Raw genomic sequence first — 22,635 nt, 5'->3', positions numbered from 1 at the left:
GTAGAAAGGAAGTTATGTTGCGCCTTTTCATTCTGGAGGAAGGAACTTGTGCAAAGTAAGAATTTATCAAACTTTTTATCGTGTGTCAAATGAATTTTTGCCCTTCATTGTCTCCAGGTCTGCCGCAAGTGTCACCAGCGTTGCAAGAACTGCACATCTTACTCCATACATGTCTCGGTCTGCGAGTGCCTGCACTACAGCAGTGGAGAGCAGTGTGAGGATCGTTGCCAAAGAGATCACTTTCCTGACGAGGCCAACCGACGGTGCCTGCGGTGTCATGATGAGTGCCGAGGATGCTACGGACCCACGGCAGCCCACTGCACCAATTGTCGCAACTTCCGCATCTACGACTCTGAAAACCGCACTCAGGTTGGTGCTAAAAGAAATTTGAGAACGTTTTTTCCATAGATAATACCTTCCAGAAATAATAGCCTATATGTGGCAATTCATTTTCAGGGCTAAGAACTTACTTTGAATTTCATGGCATAATGTACAAACACTCTTAGAAACATCTCATAGGAGGCAAACGAATTGTCCCCGTTGAGCATAGGGACCCTGTCTTGTCGATACAGTTGTATAGAGATGCCAGACTTGCTATTTGCACCATGGCCTACTTACTGAAAACTTCAGCAGACTGAAAAAGCCCAAAACGTGGCCTGTCATGCAGGTGATCACTTTGAGCACACGCATATAGAAGTACTGACTCTTCACTAATCTTGATTCCTTTTATGCTGTCTGCAAGAAACGCAAGTATTGTACAATAAGGTTTGTGCAACAGTTCAACAGAGCTACAACGGCTGTATTATTTTCAGAATTTGATGTGTGACAACTTCTCTAAATGTGGATCCATTTGTGAGGCATTTCTTTCTTGCATCTATTTCTGAAAGACAGTCTGCTGAATTAATTATCCTCTGTTACAACACCAGTAAGCATTGTTGCCTAAAGTAAGTCTGAAACTTTTGAGTATTAGTTAGCCACCACTTTGAATTAATATGTCAAATGTGCTGGTATTTGAAATGCTGGTCTGTGAAAATGTGTGAATCGGTGATGACAGAAATAGAAGCAGGTCATGGCATTCATTGATAGGTTGACACTGTTGCCTGTTGTACTGTTGCAACACATCCTTATTATTATTATTTTTTTTTTGTGTACCACTGCAGTTCAACTGCACTGCCACCTGTCCTCCCGAGAAGCCATTCAAGGTCTTCGATGACACCACAACCAAGGATCCGCACTGCTCTGATGAAGATCCCAACCAGATGGCTTTGCATGGCAGGACGTAAGTGTTCACAACCCTTCAGCATCGCCTCCCTAGCCATCATCCTGCATGGAAACTTGTTTGCCGCCGCCTTGTGATGACAAATGCGATTACATTGGCTGTGGTAGTAGGCTGTTTCTAAGGTTGCAAAGGTAGCTTTGGTTTCGTGTCAGATTGTAATGTGCCGGAATTTTAGAAAAATTTGAAAAGAAAAGGTCTACGTTAGAACAAGGTGAAAATAGGGTAACCATTCATTTCGAGACGTTTTCTATTGTAAATCTGCCAAAGGCAGTTCGAAAGTATGTGCATTTTCAGCAGGAGTTCTATCGCGCGCGCATTGTCCCCCAAGTGCTGCCAAGACACATGCTGCAGCCATTGAAGTCATAAGTAGGGTCAGGTATCTGCTGACGAGTCAAATTTGAATTGGCCTGTAGGGTTGCTACCGTTGCTGAAGAAAATACTGGCATACATCACAAAGTACCGAGAGTGTCCATTCTGTCTTAATTTTCCGCGGGGTTTACCATCACAAGCTATGTTGAACCAGCTAGCCCTGTGTGACATGCTTCTGCGACCTCACTCTTGTTTCACCAGCTACCAACAAGAACTTGTTACAATAGCAGTGACTTCATTTCGTACTTCTGTTTTTTCCTTCTCTTCCAACCTCAGGGAGGAAGATCATCTGCCTGCAATCCTTGCCAGTGCCGGGGGCTGCATCCTGTTGCTGGGTATCTTTCTGGCTGTGTTCAGCTACCACTGGTTCCAGCGAGCCAAAACCAAGGAGAACACCGTCAAGATGACCATGGTAAGACAGCCACTATACTTTGCACACTCTGCTTTCTTGAGATGAGTGCACTAGAATTCAGATCTATCAAGACATCCAGAATGTCACGAGTTAATGTTGTAAACAGCAAACAGGTGCAAGCACATCGAAGATCGATGGAAATCTTTTTTGTTTATTTTTTCGTCCAGCAAAGTTTACTTCAGCACTGTAGGCCTGAACAGCAACATTGAAGCTGCATTGCTATCAGCTTCAAGTAAAGCTCCGCAATGCATAGTGCACAAAGTGAGGCACAGAAATGGCAGGAACAACCGACCCCGTCATTAATATGCGCTCGTCCCAGTCATTCCTGTGATTCTCAGTGTCCACATAACATTGCACAGTTTTATTCAAAGTTGATATGCACCAACTGGCCTGATACAATATTGCAATGTGTTGCAATCCTTATGTTAAACAGAATTGTAGGTCCTGGATTTCACACCTACTTTCTAGTTATTTATTGATTACAGAAACAGCCAGAATAGTACTGCAGCAAGAGTAGCATTGTTCTTCAGTTTTTCGGGGGCAGGGAAAGAAACGAAGGCTCAACCAACGGCCTCACATCGGGAAAATGACATTATGTGTCTGGAACAAGTCAGAGTTTCCATTTGAAGCTAGCACCTCTTTCTTACTCTTTCCGCTAAGGCGGCACAGTGCAGACAATATAAAATTTTGGAAGGGTAACACTCCCAGAATGTTGTGAAATGCTTGGTGGTAGTTTTTCACAGGTGATAAGAAGTTTTGACTGCTCTTTCTTTTTGTATGTTTGTGTAAATTCTATCCTCACCTGATTCTCTCTCTTCTTTCTCTCTTTTCTCTCCTTTCTTCTTTCAAGAACTTGTAAGTGGATTTTCATTCCTTGTGATTGCAGTGCTGTCTGAACAACTTTTCTTTATTCTTTTCACTAATGCACTGTTCCTTGACAGGATTGTGCATGTTGAATGTTGTAGTTGAGCTTTTGCGTCATGATGATTAAAATTATATTCATAATTATAAAAGGTGTTTTTTTTTTTTTTTTGCTGCACACAGAATGCCACTGCATGTTTTTAGATAACTTGGTAGCTCCATGAACAGTGTAGGTATCCTGATGTCTCGAACTCTTCGTCACCTACGGGCCTCAGAGCAAAATAGGTCTTTATATTCATAGCTACACTGCATGGCCGTTTGTGTGACTACGATTGCAGTGTGACTAATGTGGATGTAATCTTCAATGCTGAGTGTAGTAACGTGATATTTTGTTTTTGAACAGCGCATGAGCGGTTTTGAAGACAACGAGCCTCTGAAGCCAACAGATATCAAGCCCAATCTTGCCCAGCTAAGAATTGTCAAAGAAGCAGAACTTCGCAAAGGCGGAATCCTTGGCTACGGAGCCTTTGGTACAGTCTACAAGGTCAGTTCCTGTTGTGGTGTTCTTGTTTGTTGTTCATGCCCTTTGTGTTTCATACGGAACAATTTTTGTGGGTTCAGTATGCCTTAAGTTTTTAAAATGACCTTTCTTATTCAGGGTGTCTGGGTGCCCGAGGGTGAAAATGTGAGAATTCCTGTCGCCATCAAAGTTCTTCGTGAGGACACAGCACCCAACACAAACAAGGAGTTCTTGGAAGTGAGTTCACTTGTTTGCTCTCATGCAAGAGTTCTTTCTGATGCTTGTGTTTAAACATGACTAGCATTGAAAAAAACCTACGTACAGGTAATTAATTTCAAGAGTTCTTCTGCACTTTTTAATTTTGTAGATTCGATAAAATTTTGTACACACTCTGCTACTGCAAACTGCAAATGAAATATAATCAAAAAAGAGTGGCATTGCCAGAAGGTAGTGAAATGCTTGTTGTTCTTTGTGGAATGTGAGGCACGTAACTTTGCCTGCTATGCTTTTATCACTATTATTTCTTGAAGAGAGCATCTCCATGCTGAATGAAAGTGGTTGCGAAGCAGAGCGGGATATGGCGCCTCTGGCCAAATTTTTGAAAAATTCTTATTTTTCTCTTCATCATTGCCTCACATGCTGCCGAGCTTCCATGATCATCTGGATCAATCACTCAGTGTAATTGATGATAGGAACAGAATCGTAGAGAAAGAATTGTTGCAAAATACTGTCTATTGCGGTTCTTTTACCTCAAGTAGCATTGGAGCATATCGGCTGTTTTCTGAATATGGGTGCTGCTTGGTTTCTTTGCAGGAGGCGTACATAATGGCGAGTGTGGACCACCCGAATGTTCTCAAGCTGCTGGCGGTTTGCCTAACATCACAGCTGATGCTGGTTACACAGTTGATGCCCCTTGGCTGCCTCCTCGACTATGTGCGCAACAACCGGGACAAGATTGGCTCCAAACCACTGCTGAACTGGTGCACCCAGATTGCTCGGGTAAGCTGATAGCAAACAACATAATGCAAGCGCGAATGAAGTTAACACTACATTCGGCTGTACTCTATGTTCATTAGTGCATCTCTTCAGAACATCCAGGTAGTACTTACGAGCAGTGTGTGAATGGTATTGTTGTTCCCATCTCAGAGTGATTTCAGATCGATCCTTAGAATGGGAGCAAGATTATGTCTCATCTCCCTAACTCTTGCAGTACTCGTTCATCAATTTGTGGTGGAGTTCCAATGACGAAAAGCACTTAGTAGGCTACACCTTTTCTGTTTCTTTGCCTTATGGGAAAAAGCTGTGTTCTTAGCTCATTTTAGATTACATAGAAGTGTTTCGGAGGTTACAGATTTTACTTACCCGTTAACTGTATTTCCAATGCTATGTGCTCGCAAAGTATAAACTTTCAAATGCACTTTTTTTTTTAAAGCTTTCCTTTTGTGATATTTTGGGGTAATAGCAAAAGTACCTAAACCTTTCATGTGATGCATATATCAAAGCTATATATGTTATGTGTGAGAATTTGCAATTTCTACATTCTTTTACTTTATATAAGGGATAATTAAGCAATAATTCACTAATTGCCCAATTGGACCACTAGGTCTCATTAACGTTTTCTTCTTAGTGGGCAGTAAAGCACAGATAATAAGGATCAGAATGTCTGAAACCATTGTCTACTCTAGTATCCATCTGTATTGAACTCCTTCAGAAATTGACTGCTAGTGTTGTGTAGTTATACTTGCATCTGCGCTCAGGCGAAGAAGGCATTTTTGTAAGCTTTCTTTTCTAGTTTCAAAAAAGATTGTTGCAGAGGGCTTTAGCAGTTTTGGATCAAGTTATTACCTTAAAGAATATTTAGCAAGTTTGCTTTGACAGTCTGTGTACTCTTAATGATAGTGCGTCTCAAGCTGAAATACGCTTCTTTACTCAGGGTATGGCCTACCTGGAGGAAAAGCGCATGGTTCATCGCGACCTTGCCCTAAGAAATGTCTTGCGTAAGTGTGTCTCTGTTTTGTATATGCTGTTTGACAGGAGCCAGGCTGCATAACTTTAAGTTCCTTTTACATGGGAAGCTGCATTTACTGACAATCTTGTGCCATCCTTCTTTTCAGTTCAAACACCCGGCTGTGTGAAGATCACTGATTTCGGTTTGGCTAAGCTGCTCGACAACAATGAATTTGAGTACAAGGCAGCTGGCGGCAAGGTACTATTACGTGTTTCCTGTCGTTCATTGTTTCTTGCTCTGCAGTACTATTTTGTCCAATGTGCCAATTCTTTATTTTGTCTTGCACTCATAATCTTGTTATTCCTTTGTGTACTTTAGATGCCAATCAAATGGCTGGCATTGGAGTGCATCCAGCACCGCATCTTCACACACAAGAGTGATGTCTGGGCATTCGGTAAGTTCCCCCAGACTCGCATGGTTGCATTCTACTCATATAATTACAAGGTGGTCAAATAATGAAGCCCACTAGCTTCTTACCTGTCTGCCTGGAAAGTGAGTTGCCCGTATTGCATTATTGCAGGCGTGACTGTATGGGAGCTACTGACATACGGTATGCGACCTTACGAAAACGTTTCTGCGCGTGATGTACCCGACCTGCTCGAGAAGGGAGAGAGGCTCAACCAGCCATCAATTTGCACCATTGATGTCTACATGATCATGATCAAGTGTAAGTGTAAATTCTGAACTTTTTCTTGTTGCCAAACAATGACATTTCATTGAACCCTCGGACCAAGATTTCTTTATTTTCCTTTTTTTTCTTTTTTAAACACATTTGTGTCTCCTCAATAATCAAATCGTAACTCTACTAGCACCGTTTCTGATGCACCCATTGAAAAGTATCCAATGAAGGTTTATTTGGGTGCACATAACTTTCATGTGCAACGGAACACCTTTTGAACATAATAAAAGAAACTTTGCTGGTCTGCTAATGAGGCTTCTCTGAACTGTAAATATTATAGCACTTCATGCAGCAGGGAATTCAGAATCTGATGTCGAAAGCATTGGGCAAACGCTTGCTCTCGCATACGTGATGTCATCATCGAAAGCTGATCGAAAGCAGTTGGCCAACCAATGCTGTTGGCTGTTTTCGTGACCGCGAGAACATTGTCAGTAATACATAATTGCTAATTTTTAGTTAAACAAATGAAAAATATATATGTCTGTGACCTCAAAAAGAAATAAAAATTATTCCATCCTTGCATGGGGCGCGTGGCTGCATCTGCTGCACGTGGCCTGCGATACTCCGGATGCCACAGAGTGCCGCAGAGATGAGCCATTTTGCCACCGCGACACTCCAACACTCCAACAGCGGAGCAGCCAAGGCTTTGCCCTCTTGGCTGCTCCGCTGTGTAGCTTCCAGCGCGCTAGCGGAGACAAAATGCAAGAGAAAGCTGGATATCGGTGTAATAACTCGCAGTTGAACGATTTGAACAATTTTTGCCGCGCTAAATTCGCGGGATTATGTACTTTAATAGTGAGGCCATTCTATGATTAGTTAGAAAAGTATTCCAGGACACCCTTAAGTTTGCTTGTAAAATGTATGCCCAGGTGTCCACCTAATAAGAGAAGCACAAGTTGAAATCCTGGATTTGCTATTGTTTGACTCTTGAATTATGCTTTCACTTCGCTATATTTTTGTCCATTTATCCTATCTGTTTGACAAATCTGTGTTGCACCTCCTGCACAGGCTGGATGCTTGACGCTGGTTCACGTCCCTCCTTCAAAGAGCTGGCCGAAGAGTTTGCCAAAATGGCTCGCGATCCAGGGCGTTATCTGGTCGTTCCCGGTGACAAGTTGATGCGGCTGCCCAGCTACACTCCGCAGGACGAGAAGGAGCTTATCCGGAACCTGAGCATGCCCATGGAAGGCTCGGAGGTCATCATGGATGCTGAGGAGTACCTGCAGCCCAGAGCTCAGCCCAGCATGCTCTTAGGTGCCGAGCAGGCTCCACCACCTACACCGATCAAGGTAACGAAGCTGTAGAGCTAATGATTGTCTGGTTTATGAGAGCAGACTGCAGATAATGCAAAGATTGATGTATTAAGGTTACATGTGATTTGTCTACAGTAAATAGCGCTGTGTGTAGTAGAGCTGTGTGTGTCCCTGTGTGTCTTCTTTTGCCCCATCTTTTAATCGTGCTACCGTACACCCCTTGAAGTAAATGCCTGCTATCAGTGTGAAGCATTCTTGTCCGAGTCAACCCAGTTTTTGTCGTGTATCTGGTACCTGGCCATTTTTGCAAAGCAACCAGTAAAAAGAATGAATCTGTGCTTTGTGTAGTTATCTTAGCATTCCGGCTTGAAATGTCATTCTGCCTGTATTGAATAGAAAGCTTTGTGGCCCAGAAGAAAGTGTGTTGAATTACACAATTGACTGTGATGTCAAAGGGCTTAATGAGAAGCTGCTTTGCATCAAAGGCTGGGCATCCCTGCTTTAGATTTGAGGTTGCACATTTAATAATAATACATGGGCCCGCTCAAGTTAATAATATAATACATGGGCCTGCTCTGGTTTCTCCTAGAACGGTCTAGAAACATACATTGTGCTTGCTCTGCCCTAGACATCTGCACATTTCTAGAGATGCGCATACCCAGTGCGTGCTCCCCCTGCCCCGCCCACACATACACAGACAGAGAGAGAGGGGCCGATAGGATACACACGTTGCAAGAACAGTAACCTTTCGCTGGAGAACACTCATATGATTCGTAAAAACCATTCTCTATGAAACCAAGCACACTTCGCATCATATAGATGTCAACTGGAGACGAGTCTTTTTAATTTTTTAATAAGTCGTACATAGGAGGGAGGAAGAAGTATTGCATTGGCCTTTGTTCCCTTACCTGTGTGCGTGCCTATGATGCCAAGTGCTCTTAATTGTTCCTAACTCTTCATTAGATTTGTGCTGCTGTAACATTGCTGCTCATAAGCATGACTGGAATGGAATGCACACAGGTCAAGTTTTAGTGTGTGTCGGTTATCATCTGTAATGGCGCTGTTGTTTGCCATGGGTTGTGCTTAGTGGTAGCATAATAAGATGGCAAATACCTACATGGCTACAGGTATGCATGACTATGTGGGCTATAGAGGTGTTATCAATTCAATGTTGAACTCTTAGATCAATTTCGTTCATTTTGAATATGTGCCTTTAAAACCTGGAACCCAATCGGCAGCAAACAATCCAACCACAGCAAACAACCCAATCCACAGCAAACAGTTATACAATATATACATTTTCCTAAACTATGGCTGTCACGGGTTCTGAACGCCTCAGTGAAAGATTTTTCTTTATTAGATCTACTATTTGTCTTGAGTCTGCATATTTTTAAGATAGTGTGGCTTAGTTGAACTTACCGAGCCAAACAGTTTTTTCTGATGGGCACAGAGCTCTTTAAGGTACAGTAGAATATGTCTCTGGGAAAATTAGTTGAAGGCGAGGGGGTGCACATTAGCGTGACTGAGGAAACAGTCTTCAGGAGTAGGAAAGGAAGAAGCAGAGCGGGCGCTTTCCGTGTTGAGAAAAGTATCTCTTTGGGAATGAATTCGAACTACTTGACACATTGCTGTATCTTTTTAACGCGACTAAGTGCATGTATGCACGTGCGTTTTATCCTTTCCACTTTGCTTTACGAATAAACAGTCCGAAGTTTAGCATCTTCTCTATTCCTTCCTACTTCCTCCTAGTGGTGTTTCTTTTCTTGTCACACTAATGTGAACCCCCTAAACAACTCTAAAGTAGGTTGTCCTGTGTGATAACATTCCTGTAGTGCAACAAATAGGAGTGGGAGGATGTGCCACAAGGACTAGTGGCCTTTCTTGTTCTGTCTTCAATTTTCATGTCAACAGAGAAGGGGACAGACAACAGCAATACTTCCAAATGAACTACTTTATTAGTATTATAACATATTTTCATTGTGTATTAATTTAATATTCTGTAGGGTACACTGGTAGATGCACAAGTATTAGATTCAGGTAAGATGCTTACATTGTCAACAAGTCCAGAAGCCACCTGGCCCAACATTATGTGAGTTGTGGCTGCTTGCTGTTTGAAAAAGTAGATACCTTGTTTCGTTACAGAAGGAAGGGTACTCAAGGAGTTACTGAAGCTTACCATATCTTCCAAGAACTATGATGATTATGTTAGTTGCTTGTCTTTTGCTTTGTCCGCCAAGGAGATAGACCCTTTGGTAGACACATGATTAGTATTGCCTTCTGCTCCCCCTCCGTCATTGCTTGTCTGGTTTTTTGAGCATGCGTGATGACTCTATTGACCTATTTATTTGTCATTTTAATTAAGTCTTTCAGTTGCGAGTAGCTTCGCTGTCCATCCCCATTGTTGCGTGTTCTGTTTGTGACCCATTGCTCCACGATGAATCTCTACCATGTAGCCCAACTTTCAGTTCTTCTTACATATCAACCTTTGTTGGCAGAAATTCATGGATGACCGCGGGTTCGAGGAGGATCCCTCTGTTGGAGTTCCAAACCCAGCCGAGTTCTTCCCTGCCAACATGGTTCCGCATCCTGACATGAATGGGGGCTGCCACGCCAATGGTATGAACCCTCGCGGCCGAGAGAACAGCCTCAACCAGCGCTACTGCTCTGACCCGCTAAAGCTCCTTGGAAAAGATGCTGGTTCGTCTGCGCTTCCTAATTGTTTCAAACATGCATGCTTTGCCTGCTTGCTTGCTTGCTTTGACGGCCATGTGTGCTGAGCGAAAGTTTGTTGCCACTGCTGCTGCTTCGTGACGAAATTGGTGTTTCACTTTGCGCAGTTCACTTGTACTACGAGTGGAGCCGACTAGCCCACTATTGTCCCGGAACATTCATTATGAATTGTGGGAACAGTGTGCTGCAATGAAAATAAAGCACTTCTGTACTGTAGTTGATAAGTTTAAGGCAAGACATTGTGTGCATATGGATTTGGATTTACTCTTAAATTGAAATGTGTGTCTCACCTAGAACACAGTGCCTATGGTATGCAGCATGATGATCACATGCTCTAGACAAGTTTGCAGGGGGGAAATATGAATCTTTAGTGTGTTAGCCGTAATGTTCAAGTGCATAGCTTGGATGACGTTTTGGTAACACTTACATGATAGTGTGCACACATATGAGCTCAACTTGGGTGTCTTGCTCTATGTGCGCATGTTCACATGTAGCAGCTTATCGGCAGGCATTGTTGTGAAGATGCCAAAGGCTGCTTACTCTATCATTGTTGTCAACAGTTTCGAATGCTTGTACATACTCGTCTGGCATCATAGTTAGGATTTTACTTGTAATGTCAATAACCTCTTTCACTTTGGATTCTCAAGGGAGGTTATTAAGATTCCTGAAAGGGTGAAACGGATTCTGATCTCTTTTAAGTTCACCAGCCCCCTTCCGCCATTGAAGGCTGCACGATAAATCAATGTCGTTAACTGTTGTGAAGATTTGTACTTCCCGATATTTCTGCACTGACTCATAAAGACACTAAAGCCAGGCTTTTGTGATTAATTTATCTGTGACACTGCACACTACTGCATGCTTACCATTGCAATTAATCTTTTGCATGCCGTTTGTCTCGCGCTTGAACACTGCATGAACACTGCATGAAAGTGGTTGTCAGAATGCAGGATGAGTGATGAAAACTTGGGCCATTGGTTGATGTTGTGTAGGAACCAAAAGCACTTCTGTGCTTGCAGTATACATTTGCACTTTTTTGGCAATTGTGTGACATTTTCGTGACCACAGTGCTGTGTTGGCATTACCTTTTGTCTTTTCTCTGATTGGATGTTACTGTCTAGTCAACTTAAACACCATGGTCGTAGCAAGTTGTGAACACCTAATGTGAAGTGTCGTGTACAGTTTATTTTCAATATATAGAAGTAAACTGAAATAAATAAGCAAAGTAGAAAAAGAAGTTTGATATATCATGGAATATTATATTACCGTAACTGCAAGATGTAAAGGGGAGCCTGGTCTGCCAAAGCCACTTATTTCACAAGTGAGCCACTTGTGAATGCACAAGAAAACTATAAAGGGTGATTTTTTAAAATGGTCACGAGGATAGGTGTAAAGACACTATGCAGACGTGGTGGCTCTGTCCAATTAGTAACATTCCCAAAGGGCACGAAAAGGGTGGCTGGCAATTTGGCGGGCTCAGTTCAGGCTCTTGTAGCCATGTGTCAACCACTTTCAGCAAGGCACCAACTTTCATGTGAAATTTTGTCATTACTCTCTGTTCTGCGTACCGTGACTGCTTGGCCCATTTGTATGACATCCACCTCTCCATTTTTTTTCATCTTTGCATAACACTACATTAAAATTCGTCAAACTTATTTGATATAATACAGTATCTCATAGACATTCTGATGTAGATATATTCAGGTTAGACTGTATCATTACTTTCTTTGGCCCAGAATTTATAGACAGTTGTTCTAATTTGTGCACACAAACCTTGATAAAAGATAGTCCCATATATCCTGCTTCATAGCACAGAAAGCAAAGTGAACACACCGTTTTGGCAGCTCATGTCTTGCAATTGTTGCCAACCCATCTTGCAGAGGAAGGAGATGACGATGCCTTCGTGCACAATGCGGCAACGCTTCCCAAGGGATCCAAGCCAAGTGACATGCGCATGTCCCTACCGGTGGATGAGGATGACTACCTGATGCCTTCACCCCGATCCAAGGGCCTCTCCACCACTTACATGGACTTGATTGGGGACAGTCGCTACTCGAATGGTGAGTGTTTTTCACAACTGGTAGCAAAACTATGGGGCGGGGTGGTTGCACAGGGTACAGTGAAGAGACACAGTAATGTCCAGTCTTCAAGCGAGCATTCACATTGTGTTCAGATCTTTCCTATCAAATCTGCCAGAAGAAAACGGAATGCCCCGCATGAGATCACATCAACATTTGAATCATGCACAGCTGGCTTCAGATTTAGTATCTCTGTCATAGTTTATGTACCGTATTTACTCGCATAATGATCGCACTTTTTTGTCAGAAAAATTGACGCAAATGCAGGGGTGCGATCATTACGCGGGTTAAATTTCCCGCGAAAAAAAATTTTTTTTTCGTCCCGCATTTGCTGCGGGATGCGAGATTGCGGGTGCGGGACACCAAAACAAAAATGGCGGCCGGCGGAGCAAGCCGAACGCGCCGAACGCGTTTTTTTCTTCTTCTCACCAGTACATTACGTGCATTGAAACAGTTTCTTCCGTATCAGTGATGAATAATATCGTTAATATCGGCAAGTTTGCGGCAATAACGTAGCCATGTCCACTTTGAGGGGACAGAAACAGGTGGGCGCGCTTAGCTGCCAGTGGCATAGAAATGCATGGCCGACGTGCTGCAGAAACTGCGGCACCTGTTAAGGGTGGGCGAATATCTTAGCTGTGTTACAAGCGTCGGCGCATGAATAGGGTACACCTTTAACGTATCGGAGTAAACGTGGCTACTATCATTGCCGCGCGCGATTTGTTGCGTGCTCACGAGTGCAAAAGCAGATGAAAAGAATCGAAATGCGCCTTTATTATTTTTGTTGACATCACCCATTATAAAGCCAACCCATAATAAAGGCAAGTATGGTTGTACCTCATTTTGTCATGGAACTGCGGAAAGTGATGAAAGTATTGAAATGAGGCATCTACTTAAGAATGTTTGGTGCGTGCAGGCCGCTTGGCTTGTCTTGAAGAGTCGTTCGCGTAGCATTCGACAAATGGTAAGCGCGATCATTATTCTCTAGACTTAGCACACGACATATCGCTGCGGCAAGTTCGGGGTGCGATCACTACGCGGGAAATAAAAAAAATCGAATTTTGACGACAAAATTTAGGGGTGCGATCATTACGCGAGTGCGATCATTATGCGAGTAAATACGGTAATACAGTGACTGCTGTTGTATGTTTGAACTGTTCACTTACTGACACTTTCCATCAAAATTGAGCTTTGTAGTGGCAGCGAGCCCAGTGGTGAAAGCACACCCGGCCACCATGCAAACGATACACAAACTGACATGTGAATGTCCACTTGTAGCACTAAAATCACATGGAAGTGATTTAGGTTGCTCTAGCACATTTTAGGTTGTGTGCGCACTTTATTAAAGGCCAACTGCAACAAAATTCTGGACTGCATAAAAATCCCCATTTCAGTTAGTTTTTGCATACGATAGCCTCTGTGGAAAATTTTACGTTCGAAATGCGAGTGGGTGCTTCGCAGAACGCTCGCAAAAATCTGTTTTTCATACTGAAACTGAAAAAAAAAAAAAACGCCACCATTACCACTCGCCAGAAGTGACATATTATTTATAGACTGTAGAGGGCCAGTGCTCAGGTCGTAGGCTTCCCTGCTTTTATACCGTTCCCGTGTATCAGCAAACAGGTCCCGCACGTGTGCTAGCCACAGAGTTACTATACTCTGCTAGCTGCTTTGTGTGCTGTACCCATGCCATTGTGTGCCTGCAATGTTCTTTTAATACAAAGTATTCTTGTCGAAATCAAGCCAGATTTTCTGCATCTGGTTGTCAACATTCAACGAGCTGTGCCTCAATGCATGCTGTCTCCGCTTCGAGAACAAGAGGGCATTGGGGTGACCAAGCTAAAGGTGCGGATATAGTCTGGGATAATGCAGACACGATGTACTCGCGTCACAGTTGGGCTTCGTTGGTAAAAATTAGACGCTGTACTGTCTAGCATGGCTGGTGCATGAAAAGAACATGTGCTATCTCATGCTGGAGGAGAGCGCATCGTGAGCTAGCTTAGCTGACCAGCAGCATGCCGGCCTATATACAGTTCGGTATCACAGAAACTAGTGCTTCGGCAAACAACAAAGCACTCGCTCGCTGCACATTTTTGCTCTTTTGCTACGACAACTGATGACTGTGCTATTGTGGTTCACATTGAATGCACAGGGTAAAATAATTGGGCGATCTTGGCGTCTCCAGCATGATGTATCCAACCAACTTCATTGGCAGCTGACTGGCACGCTGGAAATGCGAGCCTCATTGACTGATCAAACAAATACAGTGAAAGCTCGTTAATTCGAACTTCAATAATTCGAATTTATGGATAATTCGAACTGTACGATTTGGTCCGGCGAAGCTCCATAGAAGTCTATGTATAAAAAAGTCCGTTAATTCGAACGCGAGAAGGTTCCCTCACGGATAATTCGAACTACGCTCGCCTGGCACACGGCCAGAGAAACACGCCTACTGCCTACACACAAGGCTGTATTCCCTCCGAAACGGAGAGAACGGCGAGAGAAGGCAAAATCGGAAAACAATCTAACCTGCGCGGGGTCAGCCAGAAGCCAGTGGCGGCTGCCGCCTCTCCGTTCTACGTAACCTCCGAGACTTCTTGCCCGTTGCGAATCCCGGAGGCTTTACAAATCTTGTACAGCTGCTAATGTTGTGCGGAGATGGCACGGCAAGCGCCAAAACACAGCGAATCAAGTACGTCGCAGCTGCGCTTGCAATCAAGAACCAACGAATCAGGGCCTTCGCCACCTTCACGTGTTCAGCGTCTTTGTCTTGGCAGTCTTCATCGGTTGTGCACCTCTGTTTTCAGATTAGGAGGTATCGGCCATCGCGATTCATTGTGATGGTGTTAAGCCTCGGCTAACGTTCGTTTCGGTGGACATCGGTGGTGGGGCACAGTCGGACCCAGAGCTTCGACTTGAAGATGGCGTATGCCCGCAGCAAACGCCATCACTTTCTGACATGCCCTACTGCTTATAAATCGCAGTGTACTGTTGCTCTCCTTCACTTTCGTTAGTTCGAACTTTCGTTAACTCGAACTCAAGCGGCTTCCCCTTGCGGTTCGAATTAACGAGCTTTCACTGTACTGCCATCTGTAGCAAAGGATGAGAGGTAGCTGAGAGACTGCATGACCAGGCTAGAGGGGTGTACCCTCTAGCTCGGCAGTGAGCTCGGTGCAACATGCGCGTGGTCACAGCCAGACAGGCCGGTCTCCAGCCGTGGCATAGTTCCGCCCATTTTTCTCTGGTGGCAGCATTAGATTCCTGCACGGCTTGCCACTGCAGCTACACCACAGCCACCAGTTCACATTCTCCTTTGTGACAAATGCAGCATGCGGTTCCTGCTGATAGCATTTATTGAGCAGCGTCAGAAAAAGGCTTCCATTCCATCCAATGTAGAGATGCACGAAATGCCTCAAAGATGATGCCCTACTGGAAATGATCGCCCGAGAATATCGCCCCTGAATACAACTTACCTTGGCTTTTTGCGTGCCATCGCAGCCTATAGTACTTATGATCATCCCAAGAAAGCGTTTGGCAAGCAGATCCTGCATGCGTAAGGGACTGTGCTTGTGAAATGTAGCTTGTGCAGCTTTGTCAAGTGCATTTTACATGCTTGTGTGCGTTGGCTGGCCTGCATTTCACTTGCCTGCTGTGGCACGATGTACACTTGCGCTCTGAAAGCTGGGACATGAAACATGTATTCCACTTTCCTCTACTCAGTGTTGCGTACTGCACAGCCATCACTTGTGTTCAAGTACGTGTTCGAGCATCCTATGGCCACGCAACATGCAGGCATTCTTGCAACAGCTCAAATCACGTGCACAGTAAGCAACCAATCTGAGAGAGACTCCCATCAACTCGCAAATGCTGAGCGAACAACGCAACTTGGGCGCAATTGAGAGATCAGCAGTCGTGTCCGTTTCTCTGAAACTTTTGCCACATCCACATCACTACCACTCACTGCCAGGTGCGCGCGTCGTCTGCTTAAGCACTATTTAAAGGCTGCTAATAAGAAAATTAGACAATTACCAGCCCTGCGGCTTTTCCATGATTGCGTTGTTAGTATATATGCTAAGCATGTATAGGCAATTTAGCACAAATGAAATTTCGTTGCAGTTGGCCTTTAACAGCAGAAGAGCGAGAAAGAGAAACTCTGCTCAGAGTTCATTTGCGAGTGTGTGGAAAAGACAAAGCTGCTCTGAACCAACTGTAGTGGAATTTGCCACTATATTTGTCAGGCTATATTGGAGATTGTTTGCTTTTAATTCTCTATTTTTGCTCAGCTGAGAAAGTTGTGTATTATTGAAAGCAATTGCATTTGAATGCTAGACATCTTTTCTTCAATCTCCCTGGCATCTAAGCTGCAGCTCTGACAACATCATTCTGCAGTGTTCTGCAGTCGTTTCACAGATTTCGATAAAAGGATTTCCAAGTTTATTTTTTGATAGGAATTATCATTATTTTTCGTAGTTGTGTATTATAGTGTCTTGCATAAACCAAGCGTTTCTTCAGCAATTCAAAGTTTCCATTATCATGTATTTTACATCTGTGTCACTTCTTTGCTGCTTGTCTAGTGACTTTCAGCTTATGATGTACGACTCATTGCATGTTAAATTTCTGTAGGCACAAATATTCACACATACGACTGTAGCAATTAACAAGAAGAGGAATCAAGGGAAGGGGCCCGATTTTTGTTAGTCACAATTAATCATATGAAGCCAACAGTTAACCACACCTAGAAAAGTATAAGATAAATTATTTGTTTTATTTCATATGTAGAAATTGTAAACAAACAGAAATGAAAGTTCATGAAAAATTCATGGTCATGAGTTCTAGCGCTGGCTAACACTTCCAGGTCTAGATTTTGCACACATATAATGCTCAAGAAAGTGTATTGGAAAATAGCGCTACGGTAGCTCAGTAGGAAGAGCATTGCATACATAATGCGAAGACATGGGTTTATGTCCCAGCTGTGGCCAGTTGTTTTTTCATTCACTTTCATTTTTCTTTATTTATCACATTTGCATTTGAAATAAAACAAGTAATTTACCCTGTACTTTTCTTTTGTCATTGTTTGCTGACTTCATGTGATTGTGCAGCAGTTAGTAGTATTTATGGACCTAGCCTTCTAGAATCTGGATCTAGACTCCCAGAAGTAGTTGTAAAGCACATTATGCATTATAGCCTCGTCTGTGTATGGTGAGTTACATAGGAGTACAGCCTATTAAAAAAAAGATAATTCATGGACATCGCACAGTGCAGGAAGACGCAAAAAGTTTCTCATCGCGATAGAAAAATACATTTGTATTTTTGAAATTCTACTTAGCGCTTTCCTGCATTGATTTTGCTGTTATATTGTATTTCGTGAAGGCAATGTTTGTGTGCCTTGTTGCAAATGCTGTGTCCTACAGAGAATGCAAGAAAACACTTGGTACTGCCATTATTTATTTGTCACAAGAGCACACACTGGAGACTTTTTCTTATAGTTAAGAGGCTGCTAATAAGAAATTTTTTTTATGCCCTTGCCTTTTCATATAATGCAACAACGTGCCAATTTTTATACAGACAATAATTTTTTAGGAACTGTTCCAAGTTGGCCAGACATCATGACCATTGTCTAATAGGAGTTTTGAAAATGCATTATTGTCAGTAGCATAAGCATTCCGATTCTTCAATTCTTACATGGCCAGCCTTGTGCTTTGTTCCAAGTACCAGTATTGCTGTTGGAAGTTTCTGAAGATCTAAACCCCAAAACGTCACTGATCACTACTTCTCGTGTTGCATTTTGCAGGTGTTGATGGCCTTGACCCCCGTCTTCAGGGTTACAGAGGCTTTATGCCAGACTTTGTCCCTCCGAATGGGCAGGGGCCGCTGCAGGGTGTTGACAACATTGAGTACCACCTCATGAATCGCAATGGACCTGCACATCCGGTGGCAATGCAAATACCTCGTGACCCGGGTCCCCAGTATGTGAACACCTGCCCCCTGGGTTCTCCGAACACGGTGGTGCCCCCTCAGCAGCCCGGAGTGGTGACCCGCAAACCGCACAGCTCCGATGAGGACACCGATGACCACGAGTATTACAATGACTACGACCGACTCAAGCGGGAACTGCAGCCGCTCAACCATCGTAGCCGGAGTGAAACAACGGTCTAGTGACAGTCAGTGCTCCAAGCTGTGCGTGGGACAGAAACTTGTCGCTGCAGTCATCCAGTTGTAGCCGGGCAGGCTGTGAAAAAGCTACTGCGTCTCCTTCGTGGTGAGAAGGCAAACTCGGTCAAGTCAGGGCTGTCTCTGCTGGTATGGCATGTAGACAACAACCAAAGTGTGTGTGCAGGGGGCAGCTGAGAATTTTGTTAGTTCAAATGTCGCTTCTTCATTATTCATTTCACTCCACCTAAATGATGAAGCTTGCGAGCGAAATTCTGAGAATGGTAGAAATTTTTTCTGTAGAATGTGGATCCAGATGCTGAATTTCATCATGTCTCTTGTGTATAGGCATTGCAATCTGGTTTGAACCATCATTTAACTGTTGAGTTAGATAGGGTCATGAAAAAAGAAAGTTGGATCTTGGCCAGTCATTATCTTTGATGGAAAGCTCACAAAGAAATGGAAGCGAGAAAAAAATTGACTCAAAGTCCCAGATGCTGCTCGAGTTCAAGGAATTTGGGCCGTCACCTGAGGCCACCACAGCAAGAACTGCCGGACTATTCTTTAATAAAGTTTCTTCTTCTTCAAAGTCCACTTACCAAAGCACTACGACAGTTGGCACAGAGTGGCAGAGAAAGCTTTCCATTTATCTTAGAAAAGTCTTTCTAGGACTGCAGCTGTCGGCAGAACACACAAAAATCTTCATGCAAAGCATCGAGTGATCTCAGTCGTGTCTCCTGACAAAAGGCTTTTCGTTTGAAAGCAGCCAGCAGTGTGCAACAAAGAACTCTGCATCTGAGTGAAAGTCTTGCATTTGTTTCGACGCTAGCACCTTCAATTGCCGTCTGCTTCTGGTCACTTCAAGTCACCTCGCCAAGGCTTCAACAGTGAACGCAGACTGTGACCATTGTTGACTGTGGGTTATAACAGGACTCTGGAAAGGCAAACGAAGACGCGTCACCGTGGGACCAGTTATCACTTCCAGGAACTTGATATCTCCCATGTGCTATTTATTTTCGTGGAATACATACAAGACTGTGAAAATGGAGTTGTCTTCATTGAGGACTGTGCTTCCTTTTAGAAAGGTCACTAAAGTTTCGTGCAGTTTGATGTACATAGTATACATAACTCTCTCGTCTCTTCTTCTTCTTCTTCTTTTTTTTTTAAGTGCATACCTTTTTGTGTGAGCTGTGCCCAAAACATTGCCACTGTAGTCTTTTCTTTGTCCTTTATTGTTGTGCATCAACTTGCCACATTGTGCTACTAAGGAGTGCTGTTTGTCGTGTCTACTCCCATCCTGAAATTATTCAGCTGCCTTTCTTGTTCCCTGTGGCTTGATTAGCACATTGATGTCTTCCGTGCCTAACGACATCAGTGGGTGCATGTAATGCATAAGCTTTCAGTATTACAACTCATCCGAGTGCCATAAGACATTGCTATCACTTCACTAACTCGTGCAACAACAATTGGTTGACTTATTGATTTCCTACCGACATGACGGTTGTTTTGTACATGTTTTCAAGCTTTTATGAACATATTTTTAGCAAGGCTTGAGGAAAGCCTGCATTTACAAGGACTTTAAACATCAGTACACAAGATGCATGTGTGCGCAAAGATTGGGCTATTTGCTGTCAAATTGTGAATGATGTCCGCTATTGAAACCTGTAGCAGGGTTTGGTTTTGATTTCCTCTCTCCTTTTATGGGGCATACCTGGTGATTTCTACTCAAGCAGCTGAAGGGCATGCTTGAATCACTCCACTGGTTGTGAACGTTTGTAAAGAGTGCATTCGAAGAATGGCTGAATGCAGAGGATGACTCATTTTTCACACCTTTGAATTTCAGTGAACACAGTCATGACATGTGTAAAAAATTTTTAAAATGGTGGCAAAGTGTGCCTTATATTTTTTTTACAGATACATGACTTTAAATCGTCTGTTTTGTTGTGTGTGATGCAGCAATTGTTGCCAGAGGTTTACGAGTAACGGTTCCTGCAAGCAAAGGAGCTGCTTTGAGACTTCTTTTTCTGTGTTGCACCATTCCAAGTAAAGTACAATAAAATTTGTAGAAGGGACCAAAATGAATTATTTTAGCATAGGAACTGTGTTAAAAGCGCAAGGTTTATGTTTGGTGCCTGCAATGTCACTCTTTCCTTTCAGGTGTGAACTACTCATTGTAGTCTAAGACTCGTGTTTAACACTGCCTCATGATCATTGTAACAGTGTTTGACTTCCCACAATGCTGCAATGTTGGCCTGTATATACGTACATTTTAAAACTTCTCAACTGGTTTCTACAGGAAAGCTCTGACGAATAAGCTCACCTCATTAGGCTCAGCTAGCTGCATGTGACTGCATGTTATGTATGTATTGTACAAAGTGTGTTTTACCAATGCCTGTTGAGTTCACAGGCATTTCATTTCAAGTTTTACATAGTCCAGTTAGAAGCAGTCAAAGGAACACATCTAATGTGACTGCTCCCAATGTGGGGCACCTCTGCAGAAGAGAGCGGAAATTTTTACGGATGAGAGATGTATTTGCTATATGGTACATTAATAAAATTACTTGTCCAAAAAAAAAAAAAAGGATTCCACGATTTCTTGTGAGCAGGTATTGTCACATTGTAGTGATGATGAAAAGCGAGAAATTCTGCCAAAAGTGCGAGTTAAGAATGTAGCTCTATATTGGGCGAACTTGTGCTGAAAAGTACTTCCAACACTCGAATCACAATGATAGCGGTGAGTAAATCCCTGGTTGTTGGACCATAGGTTGAATGACTGTCGCTGCTGGTTGAGTTTGTTCGCTATTTATACATGTCTTGCCACACATTACAGATTAATTACTGGTGCTCACGTAGATTCACGGCCATATTGCGTAGGCATAGGCATCTTTGAGCAGTCTGCATGCCGACTTTGGTGAGCACTCCACGTTGTAGGGCAAAGTGCTACATTTATAGTGAACAGTATGCGCACCATACACCAGGGGCCGCCACAGGTTCGCCGCCATTGCATGCCTTCTGAATCGAGAGCAAGCAACGTTCCGCGGAGAGGCCGGAAATCGCTTAGTACTGTTTATTTAAAATGTGAAAGAGCACAGGGAAGACGTGCTCTGTTGTGAACTACAATAACTGCAACAGAAGAAGAAGAAGAAGAAGATTTATTTTATTCACTCAAGAAAATAAAATCACAGTAACAAGATATACAGAAGGAGGTCCCAAAGCGCAAGGCTGTAGGGGGACCTCCTGTTCTAATTAGAAAAATCAAAACAAATTAGGTTACAGCAAACACAGCAAAGTATTAAAGCTGTCTACAAATAATTACACATGACAGCAAAAGAACCGAAACATAGTACAAAGAATGGCGTTATGAACAAATAAAAGTAACAAAACAATTCAGGTTAATGCAAATACAGCAAAGAGGTAGAATTGTTAACATGTATTAATGCAAGAAAACAAATCAACTGAAAACATGGCGTAACACTGTACAAAATTTCATCATGTACTGAATTAAAAAGAAAACAAAACAAGGGAAGGGAAATGTAGCCTATGAGACAGTGTTCTAACAATAACTGACACAAGGAAACAAGTGGACAGATATGACGAAATGTTGGTGAAATGGTGAAATGTGAAATGTTAAAGAGATATAATGGTTTACCCATTATGAAGCGAACAGAACATGTGAAATTACATTATAGCATTCATAAGTTAAGTAAATATGAGAATAAATGCTTTTTAAAGCTGCCTATACTGGGAGACAGCTTTATGTCCGTTGGAATACAGTTCCAGTAAGACATCGCTGTGAACGAAGAAGTGAATTTGCCAAAATTAGTTCTGATTTTGGGTAATAAGAAGTTGTTAGCTAATGCAAATCGAGTATTATTATGATTAGCAAGTTGTTCAGTGTTAAAGATTATTTGGGGAATGTTTGAGTGAAGGGAATTATAGACAAGGATTGCCATGTTTAATTGAAATAGTTTATGAATTGTGAGAATGCGATGCTCTTGCAAAAGAGCAGATGCACTACATCGAGGTGACTGGAAAGTAATAATGCGGATGGCCTGGTTCTGGACGTATTGTAAAGGAACAAGGTGAGAGCTATATGTGTTGCCCCAAGTCGCAATGCAGTAAGTGAAGTGACTGTGTATAAATGCATGATAAAGAGATAGCAAGGTTGGTAGTCTAAAGTATGGACGTGCTTTTATAAGAATCCGGATACCGTATCCAATTTTTTGCTTTAGATGTGAAATATGGGTAGCGTACTTTAAGTTGGAATCGAGGACAACCCCCAAAAAACGACAATGACTA

The 22,635-nt window shown here is 42.8% G+C and overlaps 1 protein-coding gene across 3 annotated transcripts in view; it reads left to right on the top strand.

Moving 5' to 3' along the window:
- The window catches only part of Egfr (epidermal growth factor receptor), a 220,609-nt gene extending 199,703 nt beyond the window's left edge, over window positions 1–20,906 (top strand). For 2 of the 3 annotated variants that reach the window (XM_065441657.2, XM_070531794.1), the window contains exons 12-25: window positions 118–369; window positions 1,161–1,279; window positions 1,925–2,060; window positions 3,325–3,465; window positions 3,580–3,678; window positions 4,255–4,440; window positions 5,375–5,438; window positions 5,556–5,647; window positions 5,768–5,843; window positions 5,970–6,116; window positions 7,137–7,417; window positions 9,877–10,078; window positions 11,989–12,168; window positions 17,978–20,906. In XM_065441657.2, the coding sequence (XP_065297729.1) occupies window positions 118–369; window positions 1,161–1,279; window positions 1,925–2,060; window positions 3,325–3,465; window positions 3,580–3,678; window positions 4,255–4,440; window positions 5,375–5,438; window positions 5,556–5,647; window positions 5,768–5,843; window positions 5,970–6,116; window positions 7,137–7,417; window positions 9,877–10,078; window positions 11,989–12,168; window positions 17,978–18,342 (2,340 nt within the window). In that variant the 3' untranslated portion in view covers window positions 18,343–20,906. The remainder of the gene's footprint in view (window positions 1–117; window positions 370–1,160; window positions 1,280–1,924; window positions 2,061–3,324; window positions 3,466–3,579; window positions 3,679–4,254; window positions 4,441–5,374; window positions 5,439–5,555; window positions 5,648–5,767; window positions 5,844–5,969; window positions 6,117–7,136; window positions 7,418–9,876; window positions 10,079–11,988; window positions 12,169–17,977) is intronic. The other variant, XM_065441659.2, reaches the window with a different exon arrangement.
- The last annotated feature ends 1,729 nt before the right edge of the window (window positions 20,907–22,635 follow it).

This window comes from Dermacentor albipictus, chromosome 1 (genome assembly GCF_038994185.2).
Source record: "Dermacentor albipictus isolate Rhodes 1998 colony chromosome 1, USDA_Dalb.pri_finalv2, whole genome shotgun sequence".
Classification (NCBI taxonomy): domain Eukaryota; kingdom Metazoa; phylum Arthropoda; class Arachnida; order Ixodida; family Ixodidae; genus Dermacentor; species Dermacentor albipictus.
The sequence above is the reverse complement of the archived record's forward strand: the minus strand, read 5'-3'. Positions and strand labels throughout refer to the sequence as shown.